The sequence below is a fragment of the Rana temporaria genome, chromosome 2 (assembly GCF_905171775.1).
Source record: "Rana temporaria chromosome 2, aRanTem1.1, whole genome shotgun sequence".
Classification (NCBI taxonomy): domain Eukaryota; kingdom Metazoa; phylum Chordata; class Amphibia; order Anura; family Ranidae; genus Rana; species Rana temporaria.
Window position 1 is genome coordinate 56,368,717 of NC_053490.1, and position 26,803 is coordinate 56,395,519.

General features: G+C 44.2%; 1 protein-coding gene across 1 annotated transcript; it reads right to left on the reverse strand.

The window, feature by feature from the left end:
- Nucleotides 1-220: 220 nt before the first annotated feature.
- Nucleotides 221-26,270, reverse strand: LOC120929030 (matrix metalloproteinase-18-like). The gene is made up of 5 exons (XM_040340216.1): nt 26,096-26,270; nt 21,798-22,018; nt 10,839-10,987; nt 4,373-4,498; nt 221-591 (listed from the first exon to the last, which is right to left on the reverse strand). Exons 1-5 carry the CDS (start codon nt 26,216-26,218, stop codon nt 413-415), a joined length of 798 nt encoding a protein of 265 aa, XP_040196150.1. The 5' UTR covers nt 26,219-26,270; the 3' UTR covers nt 221-412.
- Between the last annotated feature and the right edge of the window lie 533 nt (nt 26,271-26,803).

Sequence of the window (26,803 nt, forward strand, 5' to 3'; positions counted from 1 at the left end):
CTTACCGTTGTCAGTCTGCAATCATGACTGGGAAGACTACCCTTCAGTAGAATGATCTGAAAGTGGAGCGCAGTGTGGAAGGAATGATGTTGATGGCGGTGTAGAGGATGGCCTATGTGGACAGCTTTACCCCGAATTCCTGCATACTTAGATGTGCCTGCTTGTACCATATTGCTACACTTAGGGGCACCTCTCTTCTCTTTTATACTCAGTTGTGATGTGACGCTACTTGTATATAAAGACGGCTAGTATATCAAGTCAAAATTTATGAAAAAATTTTGCTTGTCTTGCAAAACATTTATAAACCAAGTAACTCTCAATCCAAGGATTTACTGTATATGGAAAAGCATGAGAATAAGTAGTACATATATCAGCAATCCTGAAAGCAGGCTTCTTTATCTGGCCTCTTGAGTTATGATGGCCTTCTCCCATACAGTGCCTGGATCCGAGAGACGTCATCTTGCGGCAAGCGGTAACCATCCGTATTGACGTAGCGATAGGTTGGGAACATCAAAGCTGAACGATCGTTGGAGTGTTCCAGTCCCAAAGAATGACCAAATTCATGTGCAGCAACTAGAAACAAGTTGAATGCTGCCAAGAAATCAATTTAAATATTTAATATGATAATTATACAAGTATGTTCTCTCATTCATAAAAAAAAGTAAAACATAGCCCCGATTTATTAAAAACTATGGCCCAGATTCACGCAGAATCGCACCGGCGTAACGTATCGTAGATACGTTACACCGCCGCAAGTTTTCATCGCAAGTGCCTGATTCTCAAAGCAATTGCATGAAAACTTACGCTGGCGGCCTCCGGCGTAAGCCCGCGTAATTCAAAGGGGCTGTGCCATTTAAATTAGGTGCGCTCCCGCGCCGGACCTACTGCGCATGCTCCGTTTTGAAATTCCCGCCGTGCTTTGTGTGAAGTGACGTCATTTTTTCGAACAGCGACGTGCGTAGCGTACTTTCGTATTCCCGGACGTCTTACGCAAGAACAAAAAATTTTCAAATTTCGACGCGGGAACGACGGCCATACTTTATACAGCACATACGTGTGCTGTGTAAAGTTAGGGCAGCAAAAACGACGACAAACTTTGCGTCGGGAAACTAGACTAGCGGCGACGTAGCGAACGCGAAAATCCGTCGTGGATCGCCGTAACTCCTAATTTGCATATCCGATGCTGGTTTACGACGCAAACTCCCCCCAGCGGCGGCCGCGGTACTGCATCCTAAGATCCGACATTGTAAAACAATTACACCTGTCGGATCTTATGGATATCTATGCGTAACTGATTCTGTGAATCAGTTGCATAGATAGAAACAGAGATACGACGGCGTAGCAAGGAGATACGCCGTCGTATCCCTTTTGTGAATCTGGCCCATAGTTAGGAAGACCCTAAAACAGAGATAAGCCGTCGTATCTCTTTTGTGAATCTGGGCCATAGTTTTTATTAGATCGAGCTGCCTTTTATAAGAATTACACGTATTAGACACATTAATGTGATTATTGCGACAACTGTGTGAATGCCTTGGCATTCTTATGGCAAATTATTTTATAAATAGCTCTCAAATTTGTGTTAGCCACTAATCCACTAATAATATAGCTGTGCAAAAAAAACAGAGGGTGATTCTGTTTGGTAGTTATGGTCAGTGCAAACGTCTTTCTTTAAACAAGGATCCTAACTAAAGACAAGTAAGCATATAAATAGGTATATAAGCAAGGGGTTTGCATTATATTTAAAGCCAAAACTTTTTTACATTTTGAATACAGCAGAGAATAGTTCTTTCTTTTTTGTTTGCCATCTCTGACATAATAGAAAGCGTTCCTTTCATTTCTTGTCCTGTAATTACAACAGGGAATTAGAGGAAATCTCTAAAAGGCCTGGTTCACACCTATGCATTTTTTAGCGTGTTTTCCAGTTTTGTAGAAACGCACTACAGTCCATTTAACATGGTTTCCTATGGGCCACGTTCACATCTGTGTATTTTATGGAAAGGGCCAGGGACCAGCAGGTTATGTTTTTGGTTCCATAGACTTCAATGGATCAAAAACGTGTATTGAAATATGCAAAATGCACCTGGAATATGCTTCATCTGTAACTTGCATAGGTGTGAACCAGACCATAGTGAAGCAAATTAGTTGTCACAGGAACCAGCTTCTTCATAGGAAAAAAATCCCTTAACAGTTTTAAAGATACTTTAGATTTTCCCTCTTTTTGAGTGCATGTTAAAATGGTAACCATAAGAAATAGAGAGTCAATCTCCCCAGCTGGGAGTCAGCGAAAGACCTTGACATGGTTTCTAACCCTTCCCTAAAAATGTTTGGCTTTTGACACTCTTTTGTTGCTATACTTAACTCTCCAAAGAAATGCGCATTTCCCTGAATTTGACTGGGAAACGAACACTTCTGGAAGTGTCGATCTCCTTGCCCCCCCCAACATTACTTGGTTTCTTCCCTTGGCCTTAACACATTAAAGTTGACAGTAATGATATGGAGGTTGGCAGGAGGAGCCAGTGAATGCTGCGAAGGACCCAGGAATTTGGGGAAGATTTGTATTGAATGGAGTTGTGTTCAGTGGCACAGGTAGAAAGTATTTACTGTCTTCTTTTACAGGTATGTCTCACCTTGCAAAGTTTAGCAAAACAATAGCGTTGCTTTAAAGAAAATGGCCCCTATGCATTTTCTTTTAAATCATGTCTCCCCCCACCCTGAGTGCTGCTTCTGTTCCAGCGATCTTCGTAGTGCAGCCCTGCCCAGAGGTGTACAGGCTTACTGCCAAAAGCCCCCTTTCTAAGTTCTCTTACTCCTACCAACGTGTGTCACAGCCCCATTCATTCCTAGTAGAAGAACCAAACAAGTCAAATAGAGGCCACCATGAGTACAGGTCCCCATAACAATGAATGTGACCTTGGCACACACATGCACAGGATGATGAAAATCCAGTGGAGGCACTTTAGATAGAGAGACTGTGCAAGTCCAAACATGGTTGCACTGTGAATACAGCTAGAACAGGGAGAAAGGCAAGTATTGGACAAGGTGGGCTGAACTCAGGGGGTGGGGGGGGGGTGCCTTGAAGGTCTAGTTTTTCTTAAAAACGCACATTACATATTCCCCCCAGTAGTAATGCATGCCTTCCAGAGTTCATCAATATTCTTTGGTTTCGTCTTCCATACTTCCTCTTTCATCCTACACCACATATGCTCAATGATGTTCTTGTCTGTTGACTGGGCTGGCCAATCCTGGAGCATCTTGATCTTCTTCGCCTTAAGGAACTTTGATGTGGAGATGGAAGTATGCAATGGAGCACCATCCTGCTGCAAAATGTGGCCTTTTTTATGGTTGGGAATATAAGAGGTAGCTAAGATTTCTTGGTATTTTAGACTATTGATGTTGCCTTCCACCCTGCAGATCCCTCGCACACCCCCATACTGGATGTAACCCCAGACCATGATTTTGCCTCCACCAAACGTCACTGTTTTCTGGGTAAATCTCGGCTCCATGCGGGTTCCAGTAGGTCTCCTGCAATATTTGCGGCGACTGTGGTGTAATTCAACAGAAGATTCATCTGAAAAATCCACCTTCTGCCACTTTTCCAGAGTCCATCCTTTTAGCAGGCTGTGGGCCTTGGCAAATGCCACACGGTTTTTCAATTGTCTTTTGTTTAGTGCTGGCTTATGGGCACTGATTCGACCATGGAGGCCATTTCGAGACAGAATCCGACAAACTGTTCTGGTTGACACGGGGACTTCAGGTGACCAGGTCTGCAGCAGTGGAAAATGGGCTAGCCTTGGATTTTCGAGCCAACAAACGGTCCTCTCGAGCAGTTGTCTTGCAGGGTCGGCCTGACCTGGCCTTGTCCAAAACGTCTCCAGTCTCTTCAAATTTTCTTTTTTTATCCTCTGAATTTGATGCTGAGACACATTGAAGGTGTCTGCCACATCAGCAGTGGATCTGGTCTTCAGCCTCTTGATAATCAACACTTTAGTCTCCGGGTGAATCTTAGGCATGTTTGCAGAGGTCTAGTTGCAGTTGAGAAGGTCTAGTGTACTGGGGTTCTTTTTATACACACCTGAGACCAAATTGATCCAGTATTAGTCACAAGTGAAGCTCATAAGGCAACAACACTTATGTCTTGGCAAAAATTTACTTAATGGGCTTTACCAAGCTGTGAATATTAGAATACTTTTTGTCAGTTTCGTTTTGCACTGAAACATTATTACAAAAGCTGTTGGGATTAAAATGACCCATTTCTTGTAACAAAATTTTGATTAGAAATATATTTTAGCGGCGCTTCAGGTCAATTTGTACACAAGCGACAATACTTTTGTCAGGGACTGTATAAAAACCTCCTAAAGATTACATAACATACCTGCTCTGTTAATTGTCCATGTTTCATCTTCATCAAAGTGAGCATCACCACCGATTCCTAAGCCTGGAAAGTAGGCATGTGCCAGCACCCCATTACGACCATCAAAAGCCGACCCATCATTGTGACCTTTAAAACAATATTTTTTTCACATTATAAAATAATAAATAATAGTACGTTGTAAAATACATTATGCCATATTTGTTATTTTCCTTAAACAAGAATAGTTTTTCAGTTATAAAAAATTAGCCTAGTGGTTTCCCTGTTTAAAAGGGTAAACAAGAGATACAACGTCATTTATAAATGAATGGATTTGTGTATAATATTTAACAAAAAGTCCTCTATGTGATGATTTTTTTGGTGATAGATTCTCTTTAATGAGACATCCAGGGTCTAAAAGACCCTGCATATCTCCCCCTGTGCTCCCCTGAATGTAATGCAATACATAATGCATTGCATTACATCCTTGACTAATGGATGTGCAGATACTGAGGCTCCCGTTTTTCCCCACAAGGCTAACAACCACTCGTATTCCTCAACCCCTATGATTGACCAGACGACACATTCTTTTTTGGAGTCGAATGGCCATAGCAGCCTTTTTATTACAACAATGAAATACAAAAAAACTCTCAATATACATTGTAATGCATATAATACATTTTACATGACCAATTAAACCAAATAAAACTCAGCTTAAACCTGCCCGGTCTAGAGATCTTTGAAGGGCATTTTTTTCAACCCACTAGTTGTATCTGTACACCCAAAAAAGGCCCCACGCCGCATATTAAGCCAGCTCAGGGACAATTACCAGTTACCTCCTTCCAGATACAACCAACTACCAAAAAAACATTGTTACCATTGCCTTGTTAGTAAGGGAAGGGACACCCATACCTCCAGATGGGCCCAACCCCCCTAAACCTCCATTATTTTTCCAGCACCACCTTCAAAGTCCTCATTGACCTCCCGCTGCTACGACTATTGAAAAGAAAATTAAAGAACCACTAACGTTAATGAGCAAGGAAAAAAAAACACACTACCGTAAGACCCCTCCCACCTGGTGAAACCAAACTTCTGCCTCATGCATACCCAGAAACGGACAAAAATATGACCCCCGACAAGCTACCAACCCAAAAAAGGAGGAGGGTGGGTGGGAAATTCCTTCCTATTCCTGTGGCAACAAGCTCCGACTGAGGGCTGGTGGACAGCACGCCCCTCTATCTCCTTGCAACCACCCCCACACTCTGGACCACCCAATCCTGGTAAGTGCAAGTTAACTCCCCCTACTTCCAGCTCTTCCTCTGCCTCACTGCCCACCCCAGTCATGCAGGCCCTCCTCCCAGTTGCACTTCTGCTCCGGGCCATTACTTTCCGGCCTTTAAACTGTCAATGGGGACCTGGAAATTATGTTGCACATCCCTTCCGGATCAACTAGAAGGGGAGGAGAGCAGATATGTGTCTGCTGTCCCCAACCCCCTCTACCCGGCAGCACCCACTATGCTGGTCCCGGTCCCACAGAAAGGCAAGCAGAGCCCAAGATACATAAGGGGGGGTGCGCAGGGTGTGGGCTGCAGCCCAGGCGCCAGGTCAAAACTTCTGCTCGCAATGGTAACCTGGCGCCTGGGGTTTGTCGAGCCCTGATCTTGACTATGGCTTTGCTTCCTGCACCTGCTCCAGTCTCTGAGTTCCAACAACATTACAACTGTTGTATGATATAACGCAGGCACTTGTACCATTCCTCGTCTTGCTACATCCTGTGATGGAGGTTACTAATTAATATTTTGTGTCTATGCTACTTTGTGCTAAAATTACTCAAAGGTTGTTTTTCTTTCATTATATTGTTTTATTTCTTGATCTATATACAGTACAGATCAAAAGTTTGGACACACCTTCTCATTCAAAGAGTTTTCTTTATTTTCATGACTATGAAAATTTGTAGATTTACACTGAAGGCATCAAAACTATGAATTAACACATGTGGAATTATACATAACAAAAAAGTGTGAAACAACTGAAAATATATTTCATATTCTAGGTTCTTCAAAGTAGCCACCTTTTGCAGCAGACACATCTCTAGAACTGTTAAGAGGAGACTGTGTGAATCAGGCCTTCATGGTAGAATATCTGCTAGGAAACCACTGCTAAAGAAAGGCAACAAGCAGAAGACTTGTTTGGGCTAAAGAACACAAGGAATGGACATTAGACCAGTGGAAATCTGTGCTTTGGTCTGATGAGTCCAAACTTGAGATCTTTGGTTCCAACCCCCGTGTCTTTGTGCGACGCAGAAAAGGTGAATGGATGAACTCTACATGCCTGGTTCCCACCGTGAAGCATGGAGGAGGAGGTGTGATGGTGTGGGGGTGCTTTGCTGGTGACACTGTTGGGGATTTATTCAAAATTAAAGGCATACTGAACCAGCATGGCTACCACAGTATCTTGCAGCGGCATGCTATTCCATCCGGTTTGCGTTTAGTTGGACTATCATTTATTTTTCAACAGGACAATGACCCCAAACACACCTCCAGGCTGTGTAAGGGCTATTTGACCAAGAAGGAGAGTGATGGGGTGCTGTGCCAGGTGACTACCTCTTGAAGCTCATCAAGAGAATGCCAAGAGCATGCCATGCAGTAATCAAAGCAAAAGGTGGCTACTTTGAAGAACCTAGAATATGAAATCAATTTTCAGTTGTTTCACACTTTTTTGTTATGTATAATTCCACATGTGTTAATTCATAGTTTTGATGCCTTCAGTGTGAATCTACAATTTTCATAGTCATCAAAATAAAGAAAACTCTTTGAATGAGAAGGTGTGTCCAAACTTTTGGTCTGTACTGTATATATATATAGATATATATAGACGTGTGTGTGTGTGTGTATGAGTATATACTTCATTTAAGGATAACACTTGTAGTAACAGATTATAGAGTTACAGTAACATCTCAGCCTGAAGAAAAACTGAAGACAGATGGTATAACTATTAAGTGAAGACAGCTGTTACCCCTCCTCCCTTCTTCCACTGAAGAAGCAAATAATGCTCTGAGTGAAGCCCCTGTGAGCTTGAGTGGTGGACCCTGTGCGTCTGAGTATGCCACGAGGACTTTTGTGCTATGAAGAACATATAACAGGAAAAGACCCTTTATATGGACTAAGCCAATCACATGTGCTCATGTGTATGATGTAATTTTGTCTATAAATCTGCAGTAGCAATGAAAGCTCCTCCTCTTTGACATTGAACAGTGGAGGATGTAGACTATCTTCCCTCGTGTCTGCATGTTTCACTATTATGAATTCGGATCAACGGCAGAATGGGTTATGCCCTAAGGTTGTGTCAGGGGCTATCTATTTCAATCCTGTCACAAACTTCACTGCGTATTGGACTGGAGGTGTAAGGGAAGCTCTCTTGTTAGATCAGCCCCTACCAGGTATGTGACAATAAATGTAATGCATGGCTAATAATCTAGCCCAAAATGTAACATGTGTCAAGGGATAAGCAAAAAGTTAGGAAAAGTTAGGAAAAGTTTAAAGTGGTTGTAAGGGCAGAAGGTCTTTTATCTTAATACATTATATGCATTAAAGTGGAGGTTCACCCAAAAACTAAATTTTTAACATTAGATTGAGGCTCATTTTGGGCAGCAGAATCGGGTGTTTTTTTAAAAAAACGAAGCAGTACTTACCGTTTTAGAGAGCGATGATCTCTAAAACGGTAAGTAGGAGGGGAGTCCCAGACAGCCAAGACATTCCTGAAACATCACTGCATCTAGAGGAACCTAAGGTAAGTATTAGGGGGCTGAGTGGGGCTACTGCACAAGGAAGGCTTTTTATCTTAAAGCGGGAGTTCACCAGAATTTTTTTTTTAAGATAAAAAGCCATCCTTGTGCAGTAGCCCCACTCAGCCCCCTAATACTTACCTTAGGTTCCTCTAGATCGGGGATATGCAATTAGCAGACCTCCAGCTGTTGCAGCAGAACTACAATTCCCATGAGGCATAGCAAGACTCTGACATTCACAAGCATGACACCCAGAGTCCGAGACATGATGGGACTTGTAGTTTTGCAACAGCTGGAGGTCCGCTAATTGCAGATCACTGCTCTAGATGCAGTGATGTTTCAGGAATGTCTTGGCTGTCTGGGACTCCCCTCCTCATTGGCTGAGGCAGCAGTGCAGCGCCATTGACTCCAGCTGCTGTGAATCAAAGTCAGTGAGCCAATGAGGAGAAAAAGGGGGTGGGGCCAGCTTGCGGCTCCATGTCTGAATGGACACAGGGAGCTGTGACTCAGCTTGGGTGCCCCCATAGGGGGCACTCAACAGGAAGGAGGGGCTAGGAGAGCCGAAGAGGAACCCAGGAAGAGGATAATCTGGACTGCTGTGTACAAATCCACTGCACAGGGCAGGTAAGTATAACATGTTTATTATTTTTAACAAAGCAAACTATTACCTTTACTTATTGCTGCAGCTGCTATCAGCACTGTATAAACTGTATACTGTATGTACTGCATCATCTACAGTATACCAGCAGCAGTGCGGGGACTTACGCCTTCTACCCAGAACAATTTTGGATGAGCAAACAAAACTTGGAGTTAGGCTTTAAGAGATACCTCCATCACCTACACCTCTCTTACTCCATGATCTACCCAGGTAAACTATGGGAGGTCGCTGGAGGGGATAAACATTTTTGTTGACACTGGTGACTATTGCCATTAAAGATGGTTTTGTTTGACAAAGTTGGAATACAGAGGCCAATCCAATATGGTAAATGTATGTAGCACCCTATACCAGAGTTAGGTGCTAGAGTGAGGATTTTTGTAAGGAAAGCTGCCAGTACAGGTAAATTGGGGCAGGCCTATTGTTTTGTTTTGATCTGGGGGTAGGGAGTGGTTAGTGTAGCAGTGGGTGTGACCACCTTTGCTTTAGTTCTGAGGCACCTCCCCTGCTTCCAGGGAGATTGTTCTGGAAGAGGGGCAGGGCCTAGGACTGGAGTGGCAGGCAGCTCATGTGAGGAGCCCTGACCAATCTCCAACTGGCATTGGCAGGGGGTAGGCCTCCCATATAAGCTGAGGTCACAGGCCACTGGGGAGGAGTTGTCGGCCGTGAGAAGTGGAGAATGGCATACTAGGCAGTAGCGGGGGCCCCATCCCCATCTGGAGGGGTACAAGGCCTAGGGGAGGAGCACGGGAGAGCTGGGAGGGAGCTTCATCTTTACACGGTCATGGATGAAGCGTTCTGGAACAGAGGGGCTGGAGAAGCTTCCGGAACATATGTCCAGTTAAAGTTCTCCATCATGGACTTGGGGCAGGAAAAGGTCGGTGAGTGGACTACAGTGGAGTTCTGGATGAGGCATGCCAGGGGATCTAGATGGGAGGCCAGAGGAGAGACTGTGGGGAGTGTGTCAAGTCACTGCGGCCTGCGATTGCAGGATTTTACAAACCGTGAAAGCTGTAAGTGAAAAATTATGAAAAGGAGAAAAAACTGCAAAATTGGTCTGGCCACCTGAAGTTAAAAGTGGAGTGCAGGACCTGGCAGTGAAAGAGTTAATGGCCCAGATTCAAGAAGCACTTGCGCGGCGCAAGTGCTTACTTGCTCCGGTGTAACGAGTGCTCCTGATTCAGGAACCTCGTTACACCGACTGCAGCCTAGGATATGACAGACATAAGCCTCCTTATGCCTTCATATCTCAGGCTGCATTCTTGCGTTGGCCGCTAGGGGGCGCGGCCATTGTGATCGGCGTATAGTATGCAAATTGCATACTACCACCGATTCACAAAAGTTGCGCGGGCCCTGGGCACGCAAGGTACGGAGTTTCCGTACGGCAACTTTAGCGCAAGGTTGCTCCTGCTAATAGCAGGGGCAGCCAATGCTAAAGTATAGCTGCGCTTCCCGCTCGTGAAATTTAAATTTCACGTCGTTTACGTAAGTGATTCGTGAATGGCGCTGGACGCCATTCACGTTCACTTAGAAGCAAATGACGTCCTTGCGACATCATTTGCCGCAATGCACGTCGGGAAAGTTTCCCGACGGAGCATGCGCTGTTCGCTCGGCGCGGGAGCGCGCCTAATTTAAATGATTCCCGCCCCCGGCGGGATCATTTACATTAGGCGCCCTTACGCAGGGCTAATTAGCATAGCTCCCGCGCAATTTACGGAGCTACTGCTCCGTGAATCGCGGGCAAATCGAAATATTTGCGTGGGCGCAGAGAAAAATCTTTGCTCTTTGCCCACGCAAATATTGCACGGATCTACTTGAATCTGGGCCAATGATTTTTACAGAGCTGCATTCATTTGTGTTTTTTATATCTACCTAGAGTTCATGTAATTGGTTAGGTACTGTATCACTGAATAAAACAGTACAGGTCACCTTTGGTAAAGCAGCCAAATGACAGACGTTCCAGGTGAAGATACCTGCCACCAATCGGCAACGGGAGACACAAATTATTTTTGTTTTTTTGTTTTTGTTTTTTCTAAGATTTACTTACTTACCTGAACTGGAGAACTGAATAAGTATATCAGCTTGACCATTTCCAACTTGATTAAATGTAAGTGGTGTGACTTGGCTCCAAACATCAAAAGCTCGCTTTATTGAATCATTCACCAAATTCTGGGGCAGGTCAGGAGTGAAATTCAGGATTCTGCATAAAAAAGCAATGCAACAATAGAAATAACTAGGCAGTACATATTCAGGAACCTAAGGTAAAATGACACATACAGTATATCTATAACTGGGACATGTCTTATGTGTACTAGAAAACAGTAGCTAAGAGTTGATTGCTAAGGCAACATTTCTGCTTCTCTTTTCTTCTAATGCAGGGGTCTCCATACTTTTCCAGCAAAGAACCAGTTAACTGTCTTTCAGACTTAAGGGGGGGCCGGATTCTGACCAGTGGGAGTATAAAATACCCCAGGGCCATGCATCAGTGAGATAAAACATGGCCCCAGTGCTGGTGGGCAGTTGGAGGAGGAATAGTGCTCCATCATTGCTATTAGTGGAATAAATAGTGCCCCATTGTTGATAGAATAGTGCCTCATATCATTGGGAGCAATACTGCCCCAAGGGCCGTATGAAGGCTAGCAAAGGGCCACATCTGGCCCTCGGGCCACAGTTTGGAGACCCCTGCTCTAATGCAACAGAATACTTTCTCTATTAGAGGTGGGCTAAGGTGTCCTCCAAACTCATCTCTAACCCAAACTCTAAACTCCTTCTTTTTAGTCCTCCAATGAGATGTGGGCTGGCTGTGGTTGACTTGGCAAACAGCTTATTGGGGTATATAAAAGGGGTTTGGAGTTTGGATTAGAGTTCAGTTTAGAGGACACCCAAGTTTATCTCTACACTATTAGCAGTTATATTAAACATGGGTGTTGTAATCATCAGGAGACACAAGGGAAATAAGTAGAATATCTTGGTATTTGATTTATTTTTAAAAAAAAAATTTCTTCTTCTCTATCTATGTTTCATGTGTTAGGTTGCTGGTTATATTTTAAAAAAGAAAAACGATAAAAGGGTACTGTTGTTCTGCTGTCAGATAGTGTGTACATGCTGTAAAACTATGTTTCTGAGTTTGTTTGCAATTCTTTTTGACCCATAAGAGGTGAAAATGTTTACTGTATTATGTTGCTTTATTATACTATGGACATGTACAATAAAATTTGGACTTTAAAAAAAAAAAAAAAAAAATGGGTCTTGGCTAAATGAAACAGTGGCTCCAGGCAGTGGAGATATACTGACCCACTTAGCTAAAACTGTGATCATAAGTATGTGCTGCTGTCTGTGCTCATTCATGCACAGTAGGAGCACTCCTATACAGGAGGTCTCTTACCAGGGCTGGTGCAACGATTTTTGACACCCTAGGCGAAACCTAATTTTGCCACCCACCCCATGACCCCATCCCCTTTTTCCTGCCCATGTATGCCCCATCTTTTTAATGAAGTGCCCATCAATGCAGCCTACCAGGGCCCATCAATGCAGCCTACCAGGGCCCATCAATGCAGCCTACCAGGGCCCATCAATGAATGTTTGTTGCTTCCATTCATTCGGGAGCCAGGACACAGACAGTCTTCCGCTGCCTCTGACACTATGTGAGAATGGAGCGGTGGTTGCCTGCTGATGCTGAGACTTGGGGCCCTTTTACACGCACGGACAAACGGTCTGTTTATTACAAGTCCGTTTACGGACTTGTAATGTATCCCTATGGGGATAACGTCCGCAACCATCCGCGTCCGCAAAGATCCGCTTTTGCGGACGGAAGAAAACCCTAATTTTCTTTCTGTCCGGCAGAACGGATTGGATGAATACGGACACACGGTCCGTATTCATCCGATTTCCCATAGGGGAGAGCGGAGGAAAGACAGGGCGGTCTCTGCACTGTGTGCGGGGACTGCCCTGTCCGCCGACAGCTCAGTGGGGATTAACGGAGGAATCCCAGCTGAGCCAAACGGGCTAACGGAGCGGATCAATACGGATCCACTCCGTGTGAAAGAGCCCTAAGTTGCTTGCTGCAGAGAGTAGGAACACCAGTGGCCAGGCACCCTAGACAACAGTGCGCCCTAGGCGGCTGCCTAGTTTGCCTAGTGGTAGCACCGTCCCTGTCTCTTACTGACCAGATCACCAGATGAAAACAGAGGGGGAAAAAACAGAAAAAAGGAAAGTAATGCAGCCCCCTAATGATTGGTAAACTGCAATGAATTACATTTTCATTTTTGGATTTAAAGCGGTGGTTCACCCTGCAGAACAACATTTTAGCATACAATTCGGCATTGTAGCGCGAGCTACAGTATGCCGGTCTTAATTTTTTTATCGCCGTACTCACAGTGTAATCGTACATAGTAGATTCTGACTGCCCGCGGGGAATGGGCGTTCCTTTCAAGAGGGAGGGTGATTGACGGCCGGCTCTGGCACGTCACGCTCCCCGAAGACAGCCGGAGTAGGTCTCGGCTCTTCACGGCGCCTGCGCACAGACTATGCGCAGGCGCCGTGAAGAGCCAAGCCTATTTCGGCTATTTCCGGAGAAGCGTGACGCGCCAGAGCCGGCCGTCAATCACCTTCCGTCTGGATTGGAACGCCCATTCCCCGTGGGCAGTCGGAATCTACTATGTACCATTACACTGTGAGTACGGCGATAAAAAAATTAAGACCGGCATACTGTAGCTCGCGCTACAATGCCGAATTTTAGGCTAGAAGAAAAAAAAAGTTTATTTTTTTATTTTATAGGGTGAACCCCCGCTTTAACACTTGTTGTAACTGCTATGACCCATATTAATCCTGTTAATTTGTCAATACCATTTTCATTACTTAAAGCGGAGTTACACCCATATAAAAGCCAGCAGCTACAAAAAGTGTAGCTGCTGACTTTTAATAATCGCACACTCACCTGTCCCAGGGTCCAGCGATGCGGGCATATGAAGCCCTGCTCCTCTTCCGATCCTCTCTGCGGCGCCGGCATTGTCACTGTGGGCGCCGGCTGTGGTTTCACAGCCGAGCATGCACTGCGTTTGGCATGGGCGAGCCACGCTGCACACTGTGACTGGCCGGGTAATCATCTGGGACCTGTAAAGTGTCCCAGATGATTGCTGAGAGGGGGGGGGGAGAGGTAATCTTCCTTTCAGCGCTATGGTGTCCCTGAAGGAAGTGGGAGCTGCATCCCTCTAAAAGGAGGGTGTCCGCTCCCCCCCCCCAAAAAAAATGACATGCCAAATGTGGCATGTCAGGGGGTCACCTGCACTTAAAGCAGAAGTTTAATTTATGCATATGTACATTTTTTTTAGGACAAAGAATGCTTTTTTGGTAATATTATCTTGCAAAACTTTTTTATGCAATTAATAGACAACAAACAAAAAAATAAAAAATTCACTTTTTTCTACTTTGTTCAGTGTATAGTCTTAAAAATTAGAGTTACTGTAGATACAAAGGGCCAGATTCAGATAGATCAGCGGATCTTTAGATCCGCGTAATCTATCTGATTTAAGATCCGCCGCCGCAAGTTTTAGTGGCAAGTGGGTAATTCACTAAACACTTACCTCCAAACTTGCGGCGGCGTATCTTAAATCCCCCGGCGGAATTCAAATTCCACGGCTAGGGGGAGTGTAGCATTTAAATCAGACGCGTCCCCGCGCCGATTTAACTGCGCATGCGCCGTCCGCAAATTTTCCCGGCGTGCATTGCTCCCAATGACGTCGCTAGGACGTCATTGGTTTCGGCGTGAGCGTAACTTGCGACGAGCAGGTTTGTGAATCGACGTACACAAATTACATTAAAAAAAAAAAATTTTTACGCGGGAACGACGGCCATACTTAACATTGGCTGCGCCTCATAGAAGCAGGGGTAAGTATACGCCGGGAAAACGGTTAGGTAAACGACGTAAAGTGACTGCGTCGGGCCCACATACGTTCGTGAATTGGCCCCCAGCGGCCATTTTTAAATTGCAGTTAAGATCCAACGGTGTAACACAGTTACACCTGTCGGATCTTAGGCATATCTATGCGTAACTGATTCTATGAATCAGTCGCATAGATACGACTGGCCTAACTCAGAGATACGATGGTGTATCAGGAGATACACTATCGTATCTCTTTGAGAATCTGGCCCAAAGTATACATTTTATGTAAAGTGTAAACATGCATCTCGCCGTTCTGCCTAGTGACACTGTCACTGATTGTATGTTCCCTGTGATCGGGAACAGCGATCAGTGATGTGTCACATGTAGCCACGCCCCCTAACAGTAAGAATCACTCCCTAGGGCACACTTAACCCCTTCAGCGCCACTTAGTGGTTAACCCCTTCACTGACAGTGTAATTTTCACAGTAATCAGTGCATATTTATATGAAAAAATGTGTCCGATGTGTCCGCCATATTGTCGCAGTCATGATAAAAATCGCTGATGGCTGCTATTACTAGTAAAAAAAAATATTAATAAAAATGCCATAAAACTATCCCCTATTTGTGAGTGAGTGAAAAACTTATATAGCGCAACACATGCGAACTGAATCGCCTCTGGGCGCTGTATCCATTCCATGGGTAAAAACCCTTTGACCTCAGAAGAGATGGGTTTTAATCTTTCTCCTGAAGGCCAAGTGGTCTAACTCCAATCGGATGGTGGTTGGGAGCGCGTTCCACAGTCGAGGTACCTGGACTGCAAATCTTCGATCTCTTTTGGACTTGTATCTGGCTTTGGGTATCTGGAGTAGGTTTTGATTGGTGGATCGCAGAATGCGATTGGGGTTGTGGGCTTTTATTTTTTCGCATAGATATTGGGGGGCCTTTCCTTGAATACACTTATGCATTAGGCAGAGTGCCTTAAAAGTGATTCTGTCTTTTACTGGCAACCAATGAGGGGATCTCAGTGAAGGTGAGATTGATTCCCATGTTTTTTTGCCGATCACTAATCGAGCGGCTGTATTTTGAACGACTTGCAGATGAGTGATTTGGTATTTGGGGAGTCCAAGATAGAGGGCATTTGCGTAGTCAAGTCTGGAATTGATGATTGTTCCCACCACGACTGCAATGTCCTCTTTCGGGATAAAGGGCGTGAGTCTGCGTAGTAGGCGCAGCAGATGGTGCGATCCGCTGACTACTGACCCTATTTGTGCATCCATTGTCATGTTGGTGTCGAAAATGACTCAGAGACTTTTGACTTTGGTGCTAGGGGTGATAGTTTTACCCAGAATGGGCGGGGGTGTCCATATTGTCGCGGGGTGATTTTTTTGGTTGGCGTGAAACAAGAGAAGTTCTGTTTTCGAACCTTTGAGTTTAAGATAACTGTTTGTCATCCAGTTTTCTATCAAAGTAAGGCATTTCTCTAGTCCGAGATAATGATCCTTTTTGTTGCAGATGCGGAAATATAGTTGTGTGTCATCTGCATAAGAGTGATAAAGTAACTTCTGGTTAATGATGATTTCAAAGAGAGGGCGGAGATAGATATTGAACAGTACGGGCGACAAAGGGGATCCCTGAGGGACTCCGTATAATACCGTGCGTTTTTCAGAAGTGAAGACCCCAGTTTCACTATTTGTGATCGGTTTTCCAAGAAGGAGGAAAACCAGGGTAAATCACATTCCGCGACTCTGGCTACTTCAGCTAGCCGAGTCAGTAGTAGTCCATGGTCTACAGTGTCAAAAGCCGCGCTAAGGTCCAACAGTATCAGGAGACAAGATTCTCTTTCGTCTGCGGCCTCTAGAGCCTCATCCCATATTTTGATCAGCGCCGTTTCTGTTCCGTGACCAGGACGGAAACCTGATTGAAACGGATCGAGTAATTTATGGGTGTCTAAATGATGTTGCAGCTGTTGTACAACTTCTTTCTCCATTACCTTGGAGAAGACATTTAGGCCTGTTATGGGTCTACGGTGGTTTGGATCTTTGAGGTCGAGGGTAGTTTTTTTTTAATTGGTTTTATTGTACCTTGTTTCAGCAAGGTGGGCACCATGCCCTCCTTGAATGATTGGTTTATGAGCTGCGTGATAGCTGGTGCCAATATATCAGCGCATTCTTTCAGCAGTTTAGTTGGGATGATGTCATTGGGCGCTGTGCTGTTTCGCAGAGTACCGATGATGTTTTTAGTGGCATCGATGGAAATGGGTTTTAGAGTGAAATTCGATGATTGCGGCGGATTTATGTGAGTATTAGGTTTGTGGTTAGGGGAGGGGTTGGTAACGGTTCTATTTTGCTGAATACTTTCACAGATTTTTTCAATTTTATTAATGAAATTATCCGATAATTCGTTGCAAAATTCTTGTGAATCAGAATTGGGGGGCTCTAAACAAGCGGGATTCATAGTCTGAGTGACCAGCTTGAAGAGTTTGCGGGGGCGGTTTAGGGCATTTGCGATGATGTTGGAAAAAATTTATTTTTTGGCCATAAAGATTTCTTTGTGGTATTTCTTGGTTATTATCTTATAAATGGTGTGGTTTTCCTCTGAAAAACTCCTTTTCCAAGCAGCTTCTGCTCTTCTACGCTCTTGCTTTAGCAACGACAGCTAGTCATTAAACCAGCTGGAGTTGTTTTTCCGGATGCAAGTTTTGCATTTTGGTGCTACTAAGTCAGCTGACTGTAGTAGCGCCTTGTTGATGGCGTAAAGTGTTTCTGTGGCTGTTTGTTGTTGTTGGATTGTTTTTATTTTTTTTCCCTAGTGTTGTTTTGAGGAGTTCCGAGTGGAGCTTCTTCTGAGATCTAGTCCAGTGAGTTGTCACCAGTTTTATCGTATTTTTTTGCGGGGGCGTTTTTGGTAATTGTGATACGGATAGGCGGTACTGTTGGGCACTGATGGGTAGCAATAATGGGCATTAATGGGTGGCACTAAAAAGCAGAACAGATTGGTGTCATTTGCTGGGCACTGTTGGGGCTGCACTGTAATCAGTGCCCTAATTATTTGTACAGTGTCCCCTGTGAGGAGATGCCCCTAATCGGCTCTCCTCACAGGCTGTCATTTACATGTGATTGGCTGTTATTGGACACAGCCAATCACATGGGTAAAGAGTCATCGGCTATTTACCAAGATCAGGGTCATCCTGTCATTGCTGTGTCATATTTGTCTTGCTTCATAACATCAATATCCGTTATAAAACCCGGAGAGCATGGATGGTGAGATGATTTGGTGGCACAATGGGCCACCCGACACGACTTGCCCCCCAGGCTTAAGGCTGCCAGCCCTCCCCTGCGTACCACTGTGTTAACCGGTGGGAGCCAAATTCTAGCAATCGGGCTATGGACGGGAAGTGGGGGTGAGTGATAGTGGTGTTTTTCAATTACTTGGGAGTAGTAAGATGGCCGCCGACCGGGACTAGGCCCGAGCCGGGGGCTGGAGTACTGGGGCACCGAGGGGGGGGGGCAGTGGATATCAAGGTGCACCGCGGGGAGACCTAGGGGGCTGGGGGGTTTTAGTAGTGTTATGAGCGGGGAAGGTTTAGCTGGGCAACCGCGAGTGTGCCGCTAGGCCGCGGCTGAAGCCGCGAACTTTCCTGGAAGCAGCCGCCGCGACCCAGTAGTGGGATTGTCCGGTCCCCAATGGTTGAGGATGGCGGAGGGCGGTAGCGGGGAGATGGCGGGGAGATGCTTGGACGCGATGGGGGTGTAGGGGGGGTATCGGTCGGCCGTTACCCCGGGGCTAAGCTGCGGCTTATCCTGAAAAGGACGGCCGCACCCTGTCCCCGGGTAGGAGGATGGACCGGAGGCCAGAAGGTCCTGGGCCTTACCTGTAAGGAGCTGCCTATGGGGCGGCAGAAAGAGGGAGGCCAAAAGGGGATGGAGGATCGGTTGTCCTGGGTGCGATAGCGGGTGCTGCTGCCGCAGGGGGCTAGGAGAGACCTGCCTGCCTGTCTGACTAGCCCTAGGTGAGAGCAGACTCGTCGGGAAGCATCCTACTCCACCGCTGACTAGCACTGTTGTAGATTAGAGAAAAGGTGTCATAGGTTCTGGTTTGTAGACGCTATAACTTTTGCGAAAACCAATCAATAAACGCTTATTGCGATTGTTTTTACCAAAAATATGTAGAAGAATACGTATCGGCCTAAGCTGAGCAAAAAAATAAAAATTATATATATTTTTTGGGGATATTTATTATAGCAAAAAGAAACAAATATTGATTTTTTTTCAAAATACTATTTTTGTTATAGCGCAAAAAATTAAAGCTGCAGAGGTGATCAGAAGAAGATTTTCACCGCTCCAGGTGAGCCCTATAGACAATCAGGGACAGTCGGATTACCAAGGTGCTGGCAATGCACGTAGCAGTAGCAATAGGAGGAAGGAGATGGACAGCCGCAAGTTGTCTTTTATTTTCAAGCAGGAACATGCATAATCACCACAACCATAAACCAGGACAGCCGACTAGTTTCGCACTCTTGCTAGTGCTTAATCATGGCTCAGAGGTGATCAAATACCACCAAAAGAAAGCTGGGGAAAAAAAGGATGTACATTTTGTTTGGGAGCCATGTCGCACGACCGCGCAATTGTCAGTTAAAGTGACGCAGTGCCGAATAGCAAAAAGTGCTCTGGTCTTTGGCCAGCGAAATGGCCCGGGGCTGAAGTGGTTAAGTTAATTAGATAAAGGGAACAGGGTAATTACAAAAGTAACAATGTTACTTTGTATCTCTCTATCCTGCCTTTGAACAGCATTTATAAACATTCTGCCAGAAGGTTTGTTTTTTACTGCTGCCGCAGGTTTCCTGTTTCAGGGTAACTCCCTTCTCCAGCAGCGTCCCGTCCCTTGCATGCAGGGAATAGAGTTAAGTCTCTCTACACTGTGTGTATCAATAGAAACACTCAACTATATAGGCACTCCCCTGCTCCTCCCTCCCCCTCTCCCTACCTTCGGACTGGCTTGAGACTGCTCTGTCCACTGTTAACTCTTTCCTGTGAAGATTAGAAGTTCAGGGAAGCAACCCTTAAAGAGTCAGAGCCAGCACCAATGAAAGTTGTAAACAGTGAGGCCTCGCACACGCAGGTTTCTCGGCAAAAAGCAGCAAGAAAACTGATTCTTGCCGAGATTCCCGTTCGTGTGTACGAGGCATTCAGGTTTCTCGTCAGGAAATCTGGCCAGAATCTCGACGAGAAAAAAAAGAGAACCTGCTCTCTTTTTTCTCGTCGAGATTCTTGTCGGCCTGTTTCCTGACGAGAAACCCGAGCGTGTGTATACTTGTCGCCGTGGAAACCCGCGCATGCTCGAAATGACTTCGATGAATGCGCGGAAGCATCCATGGCATAGGTAGGGTGAAGCAAGATGGTGGCGATGGCGATGGCATTGAATGTGACGAGTGCATGCTAGTCACACGCGATGATGTCACCGCGTTCTTTCCTTTCAAGAGAACCGCGGTTCTTTTGAAATGACAATCAGTACACTCCGGCGGCAAGAGTTTCTTGCCAAGAATTTCGTCAGGGAAAACGATGGGTTTTTCCTGACGAGATTCTCAGTCGTGTGTACTAGGCCTAAGTGCTGGGGAAGGAATTTTAACAAATAGTTTACTGGGGAATGTTTATTTTATTGTGCTCATTGTGTTAAGCAGTGGTGGCTGGTGGTAATTTGGGGTGGGGGAGTGGGGGTGGAAAAAAGTGCATCCACCCCTCCCCAATTGTCACGGGTTGGGTTGGTCGGTCAGTGCACATACCTCATCCATGGTGGGCAATCTGGGCTTCCCCGGCTCTCCTCCACGGGCATCACAATCAGCTTCTTCTTCTCCTGCATGGTGGCTTTCGTCTCCTCCCTCATCCTAGGTGGCCAATCACAACGCTTCTCATTTCGGCTAATCGGGAAATGGGTCTCAGACCTGCGCTTCCTGATTCATTCGCTATTCTAACACACCTGGGTTGGCTCCGTTCGCAATCAGTGCTTCCAAATATCACCCCCGACACTGTAATTCATGCGCCCAGCGTCTTGAAAGGGGCCGGACAATTGGATAGGGGGTGGTGGCGGCGATGGATAGGGAAGGTGGCGCCCGTTAATGGACAGGCTGCCCCTGGTGTTAAGCTAAAAAATACAGGCTGTTTAATACTACTTTAAAGGGTCACTAAAAAATTTTTTTTCTCAATCTGGAAATAATTTTTCATCTTTTAAATAATGTTGTGATTATGAAATGTTTATGCTTTGAACTAATGTATTAAAATTTATATTTTTATGACCTAGTTGTCACAATCATTTTTTGGTTGCCCGAAAAATCTCACCTCACTTAGAGGTATTCATCTTTTTCAATTGATACAGAGATGTTGGCAACCTCATGCCTCCATACATGAGCCAAATCCCTTCATTAAAGGGTCACTAAAGGAAAAAATTTTTTTAGCTGAAATGACTGTTTACAGGGCATAGAGACATAATCGTTAACTGATTCCTTTTAAAAATGATTAAAAATAGATAAAAAAACAATCATATAATGTGCCTGCAGTGTAGTTTCGTTTTTGCTGTTGTTTGCTGGTTCTCTGATGTACAGAGAGCCACTAGAGGGCAGTCAGCCAATAGAGAGCAGTGATACTGTGTCTAAAACTCCTCAGCACCAATCCAGTTTCGTTTTACATACACCTCCTTGATTAGTGACCACCGTGAGAAATCTCCCAGTACTGTGGTTATCAGGAAACAGGCAACCAGGAAGTGTCCAAAACAGAGAGGATTTACAGCAACATGAAAGCAAAAACGAACAATGAGCACATGAAACCAGGACTGCAGCAAGGTAAAGGAAGCTATTTAGCTGAAAAAAAAAATTCCTTTAGTGACCCTTTAACCAATCAGATTCCATCTTGATCTGATATGACTTCAGCAGAGAGGATTCTTACTATGTGATATCAGTTACATGCTTGAAAATAAGAACTTTGTATTGAATAAGAGATTTTTGACGGAATAATAATATACCTGCACTGTTGAACTCTGTCCCCAGATTTGTGAATGGAATTTTGTACAGTGGTATTATGGGAGCAGGAACCCTACAGCTGTGTGAGCCCTAATTCTCATACATCCGGGTGAAACCTACCTGTAGGTCAGAGACGTTTGTCTCCATCTTGGTCTTCCAGGAACAGCTCTGACCTCTGCCATATCAGGCATGCCACATCGTGGAGCTTTCATCATAGTCATTGTACCGTTGTCCAGCCTCCCTGTTACCCTCATTCCAAAGAATCTTTGCATTTCTCTGAGCCTCTCCTCAAATGTGTTTCTTGTTTTATTTGCAAATGTGTAGAAATTTTTTAGGTAAACCTTGACAAAGAAAGACATTTTGGTTTTATTGGTATATTGACAAATGGTGTTAGCTTGTATCCCATTTAAAAAGTATAAAATCTGTAACATACAGTATGGCATAGACAGACAATTTTAAAAATATAATTAAATTACTATTATATATACATTAAATGGGATGAAAGCTCTAAATTAACATCACGTAAGGAAAATTAATGTGTGCACATATGTGAGGGCCTTCTGTACCCACTCATGATTGCACCGGGGTTCCATGCATCCGTGTGCAGGCAGTCCCATTCACATCAATTAGGATGTAGCGGCTGTACAGACACAACTACTGTTCCCAATTTGAGATCCCTGCAGTTGAGGTTGCATATCTCTGAATACAGAAAGTGTGAATTCAGGGGCACGCATGGATGTCAGATTGGGACCAACAGCTGCTTCCCAATTGGGGAGAATAGGATTGCCTGTGCACAGATGCATGGAACATCCTACATTTTTTAAATGTAGGGATGAGCTTCAGGCTCAGGTCAACCTTTGCTCATCAATATTAAATGCTTTGGGTTAAGTCCTAGGTTTAGGCAAAACATTTTTATTTAACACCTTCCCGCCCGATCTATAATAAAATGACGACCAGGTGGAAGAACTGTTTTTTCGGGAGGATGTCATATGACGCTCTCCCAGAACGCGGGTCACGTGTGGCCTGCTGGGCTGCACAGCAGCGCGATCTGTGACGGACAGTGTCCACCGAACACAGCAGATGAGTGATCACTACACCGGCCCGCTGCCAGTCTCATGTGATCGCTATGACCAAATACAGCAGATTACATGACAATTGTATACAATGAATGGCTTCCTTTCATGCCATCCAGTTGCTAGATCATAGTAAACACATGGTACAGCCAATCACAGCCTAATTGTACCATGTGAATCACAACAAAATACACTGAATGAACTAGTGTCATTTAGTAAAAAATAGTTGCTTATACCAATGAAATTCATTGGTATATGTAATTATGTGTTTAAAAAAAAACAAAAAAACCCCGATCACTCTTCCAGAGTAGTACAGTGTTACTATGGTAACTGTATTGCTCTGGTCACAGTGTGTTAGACAAAAATCATAAAAATGAAAATGAAAAAATGTAATAAAAAATAAAACAAATGTGATTTCGGTCACCAGTCAGTGTGCCTGATCACTGCCACACCAGTTGTATGATGACTCTGTACTGCACTGGTGTTCACTAAATTGTAAAATATTTCTTAATTTTTTTAAATAATTGTGACAAAAAATTACGACTTCAAAAAACTCGACATGCCTCTTACTAAATACATTGGACTGTCTAAGGGTTCATTTGGGAAGTATTTGTACTGTCCTGCCATTTTCGGGCCTCAAGAACTATGACGTGATGTCAGTACATCAAGATTAAACAATTTGGACTCTATAACTTTCCTACAGACTAAATAATATACACTGATTTAAGTTATTTTTACCAAAGAAATCATTCAAAGTTTGACAGTACTGAAAGCTCAAAATTGGCCTGGGCAGGAAGGGGGTAAAAGTGCCTGGTTATGAAGTGGTTAAAAACAGCAGAAGTGACGTTTCTTACATTTAATGTGTCCCCTTTTGCTGGTGCCAGCTGTCCTAACTAAAATTCGTAGTCCTCTGCCCCTCCCTTTTCCCCACAGCTGTAATCTTCCGTTGCCGTGGTGGTTAATATAAGCAGTGGACCTGTCTAGGCACTTGTCAAGAGTGCCAACTATGCTCACCCTTTCTGCCCCCTCCATCCATTCATTAAGACTATACTATTGCTTCCATAAATGTAAAGCGCTATATGAATGTAGGAGGCAGGACTTTCATTTATCCATCTGTCCCCCATTCATTGATTACTTTTGATTCTTTTTTTTCATTCAGAGTTATATTTGTATAATCCTTTATAACAGTAAAAAGGATTTGAATCTCCATCCCTCCAAGCTTGCATGCAGAAGCGAACGCATACATAAGTCACACCCGCATATGTAAACAGTGTTCAAACCACACATGTTAGGTCAATGTAGTTTGACGGACACAAGGTGGCTCTAGAATACCGGGAGGACGTCTATTGACATCCTTGGCTCCTCCAGCCACTGGGGGGCGCCCAAGCTCCGCCAGCGGCGCACGCGTGCCCAACGCGTCACTGGGGTGCCGATGCGGGTGCCTGGCAGCCGCGATGTCTGCCAGGTACCCACGATCGGCCGGTACACAGCCAAGGACGTGGATCTGTGTGTGTAAACACACAGATCCACCCTCTGTCAGGGAGAGAAGACAGATGGTGTGTCCCTTGTACATAGGGACACAGATCGGTCACCTACCCCAGTCAGTCCCCTCCCCCCACAGTAAGAATCACTCCTAGGGAACACATTTAACCACTTCCTTGCCCCCTAGTGTTAACCCCTTCCCTGCCAGTCACATTTATACAGAAATCAGTGCATATTTATAGCACTGTTTGCTGTATAAATGTGGTCCCAAAAATGTGTCAAAAGTGTCCGATGTGTCCGCCATAATGTCACAGTCCCAATAAAAATCACAGATCGCCACCATTACTAGTAAAAATAAAAAATAATAAAAAATAAATCATAATTCTATTCCCTATTTTGTAGGCGCTATAACTTTTGCGTAAACCAATCACTATACGCTTATTGTGATTTTTTTACCAAAAATATGTAGAAGAATACGTATCGGACTAAACTGATAAAAAAAATAGTTTTTTTAAAAAAAATATTGGGATATTTATTATAGCAATAAGTAAAAAATATTGGGCCAGATCCACAGCCCCGCATCGCAACGTAACTTAACAGATTTAAGTTACACTGCCGCAAATTTCCTAAGTTAGGTATCGATCCACAACACACTTACCTGGAAATTTGCGGCGGTGTAACTCAAATCCGTCCGGCGCAAGGCGTTCCTAATCTAATGGGGCGAGTCCCATTTAAATTAGGCGCGCTCCCGCGCCGGATGTACTGTGCATGCTTGTGACGCAAATTTCCCGACGTGCTTTGCGCGACGTGACGTCATTTTTTGATCGGCGCCTAGCGTATTTCCGTATTCCCGTACGGCTTACGCAATCGACGTAAAATTTTTAAATTCGACGCGGGAAGAACGGCAATACTTTACACAGCAGTACGCCTGCTGTGTAAAAGTAGGGCTGCTTTACAAAAGTGTAACTAAGCGACGGGAAACTAACGTAGCGGCGACGTAGCGAACGCGAAAAAGCTTTGAGGATCGACGTAACTCCTCATTAGCATACCCGACGCGTAATTTCGACGATGAATGCCCCCAGCGGCGGTCGCGGTACTGCATCTTAAGATCCGGCAGTGTAAAACTATTACACCTGCCGGATCTTCTGTCTATCTCTTGGAAACTGATTCTGTGGATCAGTTCCAAAGATAGAAACAGGGATACGCAGGCGGAACAGCAGATCCGCCTGCGTATCTCTTTTGAGGATCTGGCCCATTGTGTTTTTTTTTCAAAATTGTCACTCTTTTTTTGTTTATAGCGCAAAAAAATAAAATCCTACAGAGATGATCAAATACCACCAAAAGAAAGCTCTATTTGTGGTGAAAAAAAGGATTTAGTTTGGGAGCCACGTCGCAAGACCGCGCTATTTTCATTCAAAGCGTGACAGTGCCGAAAGCTGAAATTTCACCTGGGCAGGAAGTGGGTATATGTGCCCAGTAAGCAAGTGGTTAAATAAACCTGCCAATAAAAGCTGTACTTGTAAAGTAGATTGTAAATGTATTTCTCTGCATTACTTTATTGAAGGGAAATCCTCTGCCGAAATCTCTTCTCAAACTGACCATTTTGGGAATGCCAATCTGCTGTGCCTGAGCTCAGTGGTTTCTCATATCTTTCTGTAGTGATTAAAGGTTTGGAGGTAGATACCACAGTGCACAGTGTGTGTGTGTGTGTGTTTGTGTGGGGGGGGGGGGGGGGGGTTGACAACAGTTGACACTTCTGAATGTGTTAATTAATGTAATAAACAAAATCACTTTAAGGTATCCTAAATAAAACAAGATATATTCACCTAACTATATTTTGTTAAACATACACTGTGAACATACCTCTGCAGCCTTGCGATCCTCTGGAGTAATGCCTCCTTCACTTTCCTTTGGTGGCATCGGCATTGCCAGTATGCCATAGCACAGCGCACACAGCATCAAGATTTTCACTTGGAGTTTCTGCATTGTGGCAGTCAGAGTACACAGCCTGTGCTGCCTATCACAGCATCTTCTTTTATAGTTGGCAGTTAGTCGGGCAAGGGACACATTTCACAATTCACCTGTCCCCTGACCATCCTTCCTTATATTACATTTATTATCACATATTAGCTTAGATTGACCCATCTTGTTTGATTTCATGTGTCATCTTGTCAATAGAAAACTTCCTTTTTTTTTTTACGTAATTCTGTTGTTTTGCTGCCAGGCCCTGCTTTCCACTTTTAATCTCAGAGGTACAATTTTTGTTTTACTTTTTGACTTTTATTTAATAATTTTTGACTTACAACTTCAAGAGTTTTTAAAACCATACCTTTTCTAAAATCTCAGGGGAAATAGAATAAAAATGGGTGCTATTGATTTTGTAGATCCCATGATAGTTGTGCAAATGTTCATCAAAACGATCATTTAGGAAACAAAACAAAAACAAAAAAACTAAAATCATTGTAAGCACAAAAAAAACAACAACATAACTTACAAAATTCCATCCAAAGTAAAAATTCCTTGGCTTACATAAAGCACCCCAATCTGATGAATTGTAACTTAACAAATCTA